The sequence below is a fragment of the Protomyctophum parallelum genome, assembly GCF_964188405.1.
Source record: "Protomyctophum parallelum genome assembly, chromosome: 3".
Lineage (NCBI taxonomy): Eukaryota > Metazoa > Chordata > Actinopteri > Myctophiformes > Myctophidae > Protomyctophum > Protomyctophum parallelum.
Window position 1 is genome coordinate 27,039,579 of NC_139698.1, and position 12,409 is coordinate 27,051,987.

The 12,409-nt window shown below is 44.9% G+C and overlaps 1 protein-coding gene across 5 annotated transcripts in view; it reads right to left on the reverse strand.

The window, feature by feature from the left end:
* Positions 1 to 12,409, reverse strand: part of kif13a (kinesin family member 13A) — a 96,464-nt gene that overhangs the window by 46,201 nt on the left and 37,854 nt on the right. For all 5 annotated transcript variants that reach the window (XM_083760427.1, XM_083760429.1, XM_083760428.1 and 2 more), the window contains exons 7-14: positions 11,399 to 11,486; positions 10,437 to 10,571; positions 8,820 to 8,932; positions 8,154 to 8,268; positions 6,617 to 6,829; positions 5,717 to 5,827; positions 3,830 to 3,964; positions 131 to 261 (exon numbers count right to left, since the gene is read on the reverse strand). In XM_083760427.1, coding sequence (XP_083616553.1) covers positions 131 to 261; positions 3,830 to 3,964; positions 5,717 to 5,827; positions 6,617 to 6,829; positions 8,154 to 8,268; positions 8,820 to 8,932; positions 10,437 to 10,571; positions 11,399 to 11,486 — 1,041 coding nt within the window. The remainder of the gene's footprint in view (positions 1 to 130; positions 262 to 3,829; positions 3,965 to 5,716; positions 5,828 to 6,616; positions 6,830 to 8,153; positions 8,269 to 8,819; positions 8,933 to 10,436; positions 10,572 to 11,398; positions 11,487 to 12,409) is intronic.

Genomic DNA, 12,409 nt, shown 5'->3' on the forward strand with positions numbered 1-12,409 from the left:
GTGGGTGGAGGTGGGGGGGGGATAGAGGGTATGCGTGTGACATCATCACCAAACCCGGAAGTTATGCAGGAATGCCTGCAAAAAGGGTGGCTGAAGGAGTGTGTGTTGCCGTTAGGAGAACTCAACTCACCTGGCGTTGTCTACGGGCGTGAGGGTGACATCGCCGTCCGGACACAGCTCCAGGCTGCAGTGCTCCGGCTGGATGCCGATCCCGAACAGCTGGATGTCCTGGGTGGTGTCGGCGCCCACGCGACTGTGTTCCTTTGTTCAACAGGAGACAGCGTGACACCAGGTGAAAATCGGGTTGTTTTTATTTCTGAACTTGTTGTTGTTTTCATCAGCTCCTCACTGCACTCCCTTCCTTTTTTTCCCCCCTGATATTCTCCTTATATAATTTTCCTACTGTATCGCCCTTCTCACTGTGTGTTCCTTCCTGCACAACAGACGAGTCTCTATATTAGTTATAATGGCAGTAATAATGGTGAGTCTTAAGTCAATTACACTCACACAGGGGGAATAAACAAGATTTGATGCAATTGCAAAAGTTCTCACATTATGATTCATTAGCGATAGGCAGCCTAACGGGCCCTAAATTGTTATTTGTAGAGCCCTGAGGCTGTCATTTGCACAAAAGCAACAGCTGGTGGTGTTGGTGGCGGATGAGTGGGTGGGTGGATGGTGGAGAGAGAGAGAGGGAGGGGGGGGGTGAAGAGAATCGCAGTGAGGGTAACTGCTTCATTTCATCGTCTACTTCCCCAACCCGAAGTGAAACCAGGTTCCATTTGTAAAGAAAACAGGGAAGGGGATGTTTTAAACTTTTTAACTTAAGCTCCTTTTTATGTCATCATACTGTAATTATGATAAACAGTGGTGCAATACGCGTTGAGCTCGGGGATCCGCTATTTTTGAAATAATAAATACACACAGCAGCGACAACACAGAGGAAGTGCATGTATATAATTATAACCCGAAGGCAGAGGGATAAAAAATATAATCCCCACCGTCGATAAAAAATGAACGACCAGAGAGAGGGGGGGGGGGGGGGGGGGGTAGGGATATCAAGAGGAGAGACATTGAGGCGCTCAATAATAATAATGCCGAGCTGGGCTCAAGAGAGAGCCGCCGCCTCTCTCGTTATAGAGTGGGCAGCAGTTAAACAAACAGCCAACTTCCAGAGGATGTCCGTCGTTGCAGCAGCAGCAGCCACACATTTCACATTACCATAGTCATTCCACATTGATATATGCCATAGCTGGCCGGGCCGGGCCTCGACGCACCTCAGACAAAGAGCCGTTGTTCTGCTGCAGCCCGCCGCTGTGGGGGCTGATTGCTGTCTCGCCTCCCCCCCCCCCCCCCCCTATCCACACCCCCCCCCCCCCCCCCTTAATTCCTACAGGCTCCGATGGAGCTGTTGTCTCCATCAGCTGAGCCTTGGCTCTGCGCTCACACTGTTACAGGATACAGGAAGTGTCTGTGGAATGCTGCAGCATCACCGTCACATGTGTCGTATTCCAGTGGTTGTGTGTGGTGTGTGTGTGCGTGCGTGCGTGCGTGCGCACGAGAAGGATTTGCATTCGTAACCATGTGATCGTGACACTGGCTAACGCACTTATCAGTGTGTGTCTCTATATGTATAATGTTACAGTAGCTACATTATCTCCAGTAGGCAAATCCTGTACAGTATTACAAAGTTCACAAGTATTTGTCCCTATGATTTCTACCAGTGTCCTAGTTATAGGACCCCGTGAAGCTATGGTGCTTTGGCGTATGGGGCAAGGTACACCTTTATTTCAACATGCAGGACTTCTATGATTATCACCATTGTTATGAAACTAGAATTTTGCGGCCGCTTTGCGGCCACTCATCCCAGAGTTACTTTGCCGCGCACCATGGGAAGAAGGAAATTGCGGGAGTTGACTCCACGTAGTAACGGATGGGTTATTAGTTATTATTATGTGTCCTTATTAGTGTAGTGTAGTGTAGTCAACACGTTATGGCTCATACACACTGCCCGGTATTTGCTCCGATTATGCTGTCGGGGAGCATTTTTGGCGCTGGCCGAGATCATGATCTACCTTTTGGGCACCGCTTAACTCAACCTTTTTTGTCCCAGGGCACACTTTTCATAGCCTAAAAATCTGGGGGCACACCTAGATATACGGTTTGTGTACACTGTATATATACCGGTGTGTATATATAGTAAATATATATAGTACATATATATATATATAATATATATATAATATATGCTGCTCTAAAACAACATTGGACAATGATGTTTGACAGTTTCTGACTTGATCTGGCCTGTTAACATTTTCATAGACCTGGTTGCTTGTTTCCCTCTCAGTCAATGTGGCAACCCTGGTCAGAGCCGTGTTGACTGTTGTGGTCCTGTATGATGTGATTTAGCTTAGCACACAACAGCTAGGAGGATGCAGCAGGCTGATGCCGTCATGTTTAACAGTATTTTGCGCAATTTATGTCCCCGAATTTATGGATATGGACTTATGGCTCCTCTTTCTTTAGTAGAAGTAGAAATTTAACGTGTTGCTGACTGTTTATCGTCCCTCTCACACGCGCGCGCGCGCACACACACACACACAGCTGACGTCTTCTCCCACCGACGTCAGCTGTTCATTTATCTCCTTATTCATACACGCTTTGAGCTGAGAGAAGCTATAAAGCGCCTTTTAAATATGACAATGCTGTATGGCTTGACAGCTTAAATCCGCGCGGCAGTGTTGTGTGTGTGTGGGACACGGGGTAGTGTTGTGTGTGTGTGTGTGTGTGTGTGTGTGTGTGTGTGTGTGTGTGTGTGCGTGCAATCAGAAGTACTGGCAGTAGCGAAATAACAAACGCGATCTGTCTAATCGTAGTAGTTAGGAACAAACCAAGTAGTTTATAAGCACAATGTTAATGTAACTAAGACATTCGCTGAGCGACCTATATTTTAAATGCAGAGATTTAGAAGGAATAAGCGAAATGGTGAGGCGACTATCCGTGAGGTAAGGAGAGGGAGATCCATAGGGGAGATCATATTACAGCAGCCAAAGAGGGAGGGGGGTGGGGGAGTTGCGAACTGTTTTCATGCGCACATCTTTTCATTGACTAGTTCGCTTTGCGCACATCTTTTGCCACGTGACAACTTCTCTCTTGTTAATATAGACCGATTCACAGAGGGGTGCCCTGGGCGCGGCCATTACTGAGGTGTAATCCATGGAGCAGGTGCTCCGTAGGCCAGGTGTAGCTAATCAGTGCTGTTGCGCTTAATGGTACACCTCAGTAATGGCCGCACCCAGGAAACCCTCTGTGAATCGGTCTATAGATAGATGGTGCAATTATTATGACCCATTCACGTATGCAAGCGTGCAAGGCACCATCCTTCTCATCAGGAGCAGTTACGGGTTCAGTGTCTTGCTCAAGGACACTTCAACGTTGGGTTAGTGTCAAACCGGGATCCTTCTGATTCCCCATTAGCTTTAGTAGTAGTAATAGTACTAGTAGGGGAGGGAGGAGAGGTAGTTGTAGGAGGTGCATTAGTATTTCTCTAGTCAGTCCTGTGTGTAACAGCAGTACATTCATGGGGCGGGGTAGAGCGGCCGCTATAGTTCGATCCCGGGCTCCCCCAGAGTTAGTGTCCAAGTGTCCTTGAGCAAGGCTCTGAACCTCTAATTGCTCCCGATGTGCAGGTTGGTGCCTTGCGTGGTTTCCTCCGCCACCGGTGTGTATGAATGTGTGTGTGAACGGGTGAATGTAATGCACATGTAAAGCGCCTTGGATAAAGGAAATGCGCCATCCACCATCGTGCCGTTCATCCAGGCGGTATTACCTTCAGGTAGTAGACCAGCAGCTCGTTGAGGGCGGGGTCGGCGTTCAGGTTGACCAGGAAGCACTTGTCCTCGCCCACTTTGATCCCAGACGTCTCCAACGAGATGCCCATGCTCTCCAGCTGCTTCTGACGCTCCTATGCACGCACGCGCACGCGCGCACACACACACACACACACACACACGCACACGCACACGCACACGCGCACACGCACACGCACACACACACAGAACAACCCTCAGTTCCACAGCATAGGCAGTAGTGTAAAATAACTAAGTACATTTACTTGAGTATTATTTGGAGGTATTTGTACCAGTACTCTACTCCACTACATCTCGGATCCAAATATTGTACTTTTACTCCACTTTGTAGATTTGAATTATGATCACAAATCATTCATTAACCACATCATCCCTATATACTGTACATTTCGGCATCATTTTTATTTGTACTTTTACTCGAGTACATTTTGAATTCTGGACATGAATAAATAATAACTACATCGGTGGCATTGGAACACCCGACAGCGAATGTATAGCTCTAAGTGCCTTTACAAACAACAATAGAACAGATATGAGATATAAGTGCATCTGCATAACATTGAAATAATATGAAGAATCATAGACCATTGGTTCAGGGGGTCCCTAGCTAAATGATAGTTAGGAACCAAATGACCCGTTATGGGTCTCAGAGTTAAATTAATTAGATTTTACAATAATAATAATAATAATAATAATAATAATAATACATTTGGGTCCCAGAGATAGAAATGGGGGATCATAGCCTAATTCAGGTCAAACCGGAGGTTCTTGAAATTAATGGGGGTCCCTGGCATATAAATTCTAATGGGGGTCCGCAGGCTAATTAGTGTCAATTTGGGGTTAATTAACATCCAAAAGTTTGGGAACCACTATCCTAGAAAATTTAAAACAGATGAAGCACTGGTAAATAAATGAAGTTGCAGAAGCCGTTTGACAGCTGTACAGCAGCTTAAATATTCGACACAACGCCAGCTTCGGTGAGAGAGAGAAAGCAAGAGAGACTAAAACACGTGTGTGCGGGCGTATGTGCGATTGTGCGTGCGTGTGTGTGTGCAAGCGTATATGTGTGTGTGTGTGTGTGCGTGTGTGCGTGCGTGTTTGTATGTGTGTGTGTGCGTGTGTGTGTGTGTGTGTGTTTTTGTGTGTGTGCGCAGCCATATGTAATTTCCTGATTCCAAACTGAACTGATGAACATAACACATTCATTGACTGCCACGATTGTTTTCGCCTCTGTCTATTCATGTGCCAAGTGTATTTTAAAGTGCCTTATTCAAGGGACAAAAAATTACCCGGGCCTTAACCCATTTAGACCTGAGGACGATTCCAAAATCCTGACAGTTTTCTGAAAAATGTTTCTATGTCAGTCATTCTCAAAAAATTTCATGTCAAAGACCCCCAAGAGGCCCAGGCCGTAGCGTAACGGTCTGGGCACCGGACTGGTAATCCAGTCGCAGTGTGCCGCGGGTTCGACTCCCGGACCCGACACGGCCTTTACTGCATGTCATCCCCCCATCTCTCTCCCGTTTCCTGTCAGCCTACTGTCTGTCCCTTCAAAAATCAATAAAAGGCGTAAGCCGCAAAAAAATATCTTAAAAAAAAAAAAAAAAAAGACCCCCAAGAATATGTTATTGGCCGCCGACCCCCATCTGAAAATATGTTGTTCCAGGAGCAAAGATTTGAGTTAAAAATGTTCGCTCCGAAAGAATATATATTCTAAGATTTGCGCCACATTTTCAAGATTTCAAAAATAGCAGATCTACAAGCTTGTAGCGCGGCACTCGATGCCACGCTATGAGCTTGTAGATCTTCTATTTTCCAATAGCTTAAAGTATAACATAATGCCGTACTGTTGCGATCTCCTCTGTCTTCCTGAGTTTCTCCTCCCAGGTGACGGTCATCTCTTCGATGAGCTTCTCAGACTCGTGCAGTTTCTCCTTCAACTCGGGGGCCTTCATAGACTGTCACACACAACAGACAGCAGCAGATGATCAATTAAGATCAATCACACACAAACATCAAACACATTTAAAAAAAAAGGACAGGGTCTAATGACGGGGCAGCCTCCGTCTCCAATCTTGAACAATCGTACTACTAAGTTAACACGCAAGGTTTTGAACTAATATCAGTGATTAGCAGTGAAGCTGCACACATAGTCTAAGCCTCATTTGGCTATGTACAAATAACAATTTTAATATGTAAATAATGAACTAACAATTATTAGAAAAGTGCTTCACAAGTACATTTGTGAATTATTTATCGTGCACTTTAGGAGTTTTTGTTTGGAGGAACTGCTTCTATAATTCACTTTTACTACACAGAACTTTGCTAACTAATCCTGGATTAAAGCCTGCTTTTCAAATCTCTAGGCTAATCACCAGCCTACAGTATTAACTACTAAAACTATATTCCTTCTTTGTCCCTTCTACACCAAATCTCTTGTGAGCTTGTATATTTGCTATTCCCACAGAATGTTTGCCCCAGAACAAGGATGCATGTGGTTAAAGTATTTAGTGTTGCACAGTATATCGCACCCTTGTGCGAACCACCATGCCGACCATGCTATCCATATACAGTTTGTGTTGCTGTTATGGAGGAAGGACATGCGACACGGGTCCTCCACCCAGAATGGAACCGAGGATGTTATTATGTCGTAGACGCACCCTGTTTCCACGCTGCCCTAAAGGCAGCTTGATGTAATCTATGGTCTTTGTTCTCCCAGTTTGCTCCCTCCTCCCTCCTCCTCTCACCTCAGCCTGAGAGAGCTGCACCTTCAGCTTCTCCACCTCCTCGCGGAGCTCTCGGATGATGCGTGCGTTGGGGTCCTCGTTGACCACGGCGTGGTTGACTATCCTCTTGGCCCGGTCGGCGTAGCGCAGCGTGGACAGCGTCTCCTCGTAGTTGTCGGCCGCGGGGCTCACCGTGGCGATCATGGCCGTCTTGCTGTTGCCTCCCAGGTTGTCCTGAGAGGGAAAAAGCACGCCGTGAAGACGATCGCTTCGTAATTTTTTTGAGGGGCGCTGCATGGCTTTCCGAAATTACGTCATGTAGCAGCCAAGTCTATGGACATTAATGTTTGTTTAGGGTACTTACGATGTAATTATTTTGCCATTCGGACTTTAATGTGAATGACAACGTAAGACGTCATCTGGCATTTTATCTCTGAGACCTCCCATTCTACACAGTAGTATTATTCACTCTCAGAGTTACAGACTCCTAACTCCGAACCCTAGGTATGGGACGATAATGGTTATTATTGGGAATCAGAATAGGGATGCTAAGGGGCACGGTGGCACAGTTGGTAGTGCTGTCGCCTCACAGCTAGAAGGTCCTGGGTTCGATTCCCGCTCGGGACGCTGTGGGCGCTGGCGGCGTGTTTCCTCCTCCGCGTCATCAGTGCCCATACCCGAAGGCGGGGTTGGCGAAAGGGCCTTTCTCTGTGGAGTTTGCATGTTCTCCCTGTGTCCCCTAGGGTAGGTACCCTCACAAAAAAGATGCAGTAATCCTGGTCACTAAACTGCCTCCCCCTGGCCAGCCGGGGCGCCTGATGGAGGGGAAAGGAACTGGTTGGAATAACGTGTTCCTTCCACGAGCTACGTCCAACCAGGGAAACTCCCTCCTGTCAGGTGTAAAGGAGCAACTTGGACACTCAGGCATGAAGGAAGCATGAGTTCAAGTCCGTTGCTCTCCCCTTGTCCCCCATATATGGGGACTAGGTTGGTGGAGGGTGTGTAGAGACCAGAATCACATTAGATGATTGACACAGGGGTGAAAAATGGGTTACAAAATCGTGGGATAAAAAATATAGAAAAAAACATATAGGGATGCTGGGGTTCAAGTGGTTAACAAAAGGCATTTTAAGAGTTTTTTTTTTGCATATTTTGATTATCGCGATAATATCATAATTCGCATTTATAATCGTGACATGACATTTTCATATCGTCCCATCACTAGTCCACTTTGAGAAAGGTGTGTTCAGTGAGAGTAATGTAGGATTGCTGTAGGATTGCTGTACGTTAATGTTGGAATTCATGTAATGTGTAAAATGTAGAAGAATTGTTATTTTGATCAATGCCTGTTATCTCTCCCACAGTATGTTACCAACAACATGGAATTGTGGACAAAATCCTATCCGACGACAACAAAATATTCTTGGACTTGGGTCTGAGAGGCAAAATCTCAGCTCAAATGCCGAAAAAATAATAGGCCTTGAAATGAAAAGGGTTGAAAACCCTTGTACTAGACTAGAGAAACATGCATAAAGATGTAGAAGAACATGCGTCAAACCTTGAGTAACCAGGTGAGGACTGAGTCTCTGTAAGGCACAAACTTCCCCTTCCCTCCTTTCCCCGCAGACTGGTCGGCCAGAGCAGAAATCACACAGCCCAGCGTGGTTAGAGACCTATAGAGTAACACGTTGTTGCAATATGAGCACCATAGAGCTTTTTGATTGATTGGAAAAAAAAACATTTCTAACAGTTTGCAAATAGTAGTGGTACAAAATGCCCTGAGGGCTTGTGTCCATTATGATGCTGTGTATTCAATTCATCGTTTACATTTAAAGACGTACAATAACATACAAGCAATCATCAACACTAGTAGCAATAAAAGTATATGGATAGAAAACATGGGGGGGGATCATTTCTGCATGGGGTCAAGCTTAAAAGACTTGTCTAGGACCAGTTGCATATTGCAGACAGGTGTTCTTTTATGGCGGTTTTGAAGGAGCGTAAGGGAGTGACACTTTTTTATATCTGTTGGTAGGGAATTCCACATTTTGGTGCAGTAACGAATGTAACCCCATGTTTGTGCCGAATCTGGGTGGAACGAGGTCAGTGAAGCTCCCTCTTGCTGTGTGTGTGTGTCTCTCACGTTATTGAAGAAGTTTGACAGGAATGAACTATAACAATAATAAGATAACTATGAATGAGTTAAAAATGTAAACGGTCTCACTTGTTGATGTTGCTGCCTTCTTTAAGTCTCTCCCCCGCAGCGCCGGTCTTGGACACACGTTCACTTCCAGCCAGGTCCACCAGGCTCAGCTTACTCACCTTCTCCCCAGAGTTCTACAGACAAAGAGTAAGACCCATTAAGATTGAGAATGAGATTGAACAGAATGAGATTGAACACAATGAGATTGCACTTTATTGATTCTGCAGGGGGGAAGTCAGACATTCAGAGCGGCCAAGATGCATAAAGTAGAACATAGAGTAAAAACAGGTTACGTAGAGTAACCATGGTTATATAAAGGATATGAGCGAGGTGATTCGCTATGGGAGCGTCTTTCCTGGGGCGTGAGGTCCTGGGGCGCGAGTCCTCTCGCCCCACGAAAGGCACTCCTATAGTGAATCACTATAGTGAGTGATTAGACTTTAATATAAACCATAAAACACATATTAAGTATAATCTTTCACCCACTTTAGTCATTACCAGCTCCCCACATGGCTTCTCTGATGTACATGAAGTCGCCAGCCACTTCTTTTCAGACCAGTGTTAATTTTGTTGACTGAAACTATGATGAAAAATGTTCGTTGACTACCTTTTTTCACCGAAAAATCTATAAAAAAAAAGCTGATGACTAAAATTGAAATATGTTGACAATTTCGTCAACAAATAAAAACTAGACTAAAATCTTAGGGAGGAATATTAGTGGAGAAGAGAGCCCTGGTTGCACTCAGTTATTGCACTCTAGAAGATCTACAAGCTCACCACGCGCCGCAGTACAACACATTGTGAGCCTGTAGATCGGCTATTTTCAGCAGGCAACTAATGGAAAAAACAGGCATTACGACTCAATCAAAGCCTGCCAAAATATTTTTTTTGTCGACAAAATCAAACAGTTGACTAAAACTAGACTAAAACTAAAACTTTCACATGTCTAAAATATGACTACAACTAAATAAAAAAATCACACACGTGTGAACTGAGTGGTGCAATTCCCCCCCCCCCCCCCCCCCTCTCTCTCTCTCTCTCTCTCTCTCACTCTCTCTCATTAGAGTCACTACCCCTCTCACTGTTTCTGGCGCCCCCTACTGCTATTATTAAGTCACATACTCATGCTCACACAGACAGACACACACACACACAAACAAACAAACACGTACGAGGACATTGCAAGCTGGTTGTAGGAGTGGTTGCACCACTCAAAAATATTCAAAGACTATGACTGGAACAAGTGTCATGACCCTGAACAACCAGCAGGAGTCGCTAGTGCAGCGACAAGAACATTCTCCCCTGGCAGCTTCTCTGCTGTGAATGCTGCCAATCCTGTTCGTTATTTAAAACAATTGATTCACATTCACTAACAGGTATTACTATTAATAAATTAGTTCTTCCGAAACCGCGAGTGTTTTTTTAGTGAAACCGTTATTTTGAAGGAGACATGTACCGGATGTAAAAACAAACAAACAAAATAAAACGCTGTGTGTTGTGACAGACGATCGTCTTTTACTTCACCCGGAAAATAAATGTTGTGCTTCCTGGGTGAGCCGCCAGGGTGCGCTACGCTGAGGTTAGTGATTATAGAATCGACATTTGGCAGTGATAGTGAATGCAGGAGGAAGGGCTGACCCCAGACCGGAGGTCGTAGAGCGTTTGTGTGACGATGATGCTGAAGACGCCGTGAGACCGACTGCTCTCCTCATTCATGTTGGTCGCCGCAACCGTCCGCGACTTGTTCCCTTCTGACATCAACACCTCGATGTCCTACAGAGGACGAGAGAGAGAGAAATAGATCGACAGACAGACCGATCATTCATTAATTCATTCAAACTAACAAACAAACTAAACAGAGAGGTGGGAGATTCATTTGTGCACCTCGTTTGGTGACGGAGTAGTGCATGTGTTTGCACGTGCACAAGTATGCACACAGTCTCGTAAAAAGTGTCAGAACAATGAGCGCCCGAGCGCGGGGCACATCGCGCACACGTCTCTGGGTGTAGGCTGCAAAGTTGCAAATGGGTCAGCGCTAGAACAACAAAGACCGGCAGTTATTCACAGATGGCTGCGTGCCATGTGATTCGGCCGCATGGTTTCCACAGCGGGCAGTGGCGGCTGAGGATATCAGCGGGGCCGAGGCTCTGGGAAACACACTGCCCTAATAATCAGCAGGGGAAAGACAAACGGGGTGGGGACGTCCGAACTTAATGAAGGAAGGCCCTGCCAAGACTTGGCATGACTACACAAAAAAAAAACCCCATGACTATATCACACGTCAAGACGGTGTGTGCATGTGCGTGCGTGCGTGTATGTGTGCATGCGTGTATGTGTGCTCCCACATCAGTGCTTGCATGTGTGTCACTGGAGTTCCTAGACTCTGAGTTTTCTTTCTTTAATCCAGGCATGAATCAACAACGGATGTGATAACCGTGTAAATATGAATGGATGCAATGGATGGAGTACTTCAGCGAATGCATGCATTTCCTGAGCTTGTGTGAATGTTCCGGTGCTGCTGCGGTGAGGTATGCTGGGTGGGTTCAGTTGGGCTTTAATATGACGCTATAGTGTGGTAATGGAAGGGCGAGGACATATACCTCAAAGCCTGTCACAGCCAGCTGAGACAGACCGTCCACATATGGACCCAGGACTTTGTGCTCTCGTACTTTCAGAGACTGCCGGCTCCTGGGAAGCAGAAGATAAACAACATGTTTAGTATGAGAAGAGAGAAGGAGATAAGATGGAAGAAACAAGAGTGCAGCAATGCAGAATTCCTGCGACAGATGTACAGAACAGAATGAACGATAACTACATTTCAACTTAACTTGAATTTAATTCACATCACATCACAAATTACAGGTGTAAAGATCGATCCAGTTATTTTTATTTTATTGGCTGCCAACATTTAACAGTTTCAAGAAAAGAGTTTAAAGGAAAGAAAGCCTGTGTCTTCAAGACTGGTATGACGGCATAACTTAAACACTTAAACCATATGCTTAGTTGCAGTGGTGGAAAAGGTATTTTTGCTAGGGATCATGAGGTTAAGCACTAGATACTTTATTGTGCAACAAACTAAACTAAAATATCAGATATACAATCTCACAGTGCATCACAATGACATTTTGTTTTTACTTTTTACCTATGAGATGCCTATAAATCTTGCCTATAATGACATTCCCAAAATAGTGACACCATGTTGAAAAGTGGTTAAAGAAAAGGTGAGAGATATACTGTCAAAGTATATACTGTATCATATATCATACTGTTCAAACAGTTCTGATACTAGATAACATTTTTAAAGAACTAACAAATTCACATAAAGCGTTTTCGAAGATTTGAATGGCTTATGTTGGCTAGTATTCCTGATTGTGGAGGTGAATGGAGAGAAACATTTCATTGATGTCAATGAGCCTGCTATTAAATGTCTGCAGGATATGGGGTCATGTTCTCAAAAACAAAATGTTTTTGTCCACAGATGATCAAATGGCTACAAATAGACTCCTTCCTTTCAAAAAAGAAAACACAATGGCAACCTGGTCATTTTAGCTCAGGTTTTCCCAGATGAAATTTCATATCTTTAATTGAACTCTAGAATGTTATCCAGTTGG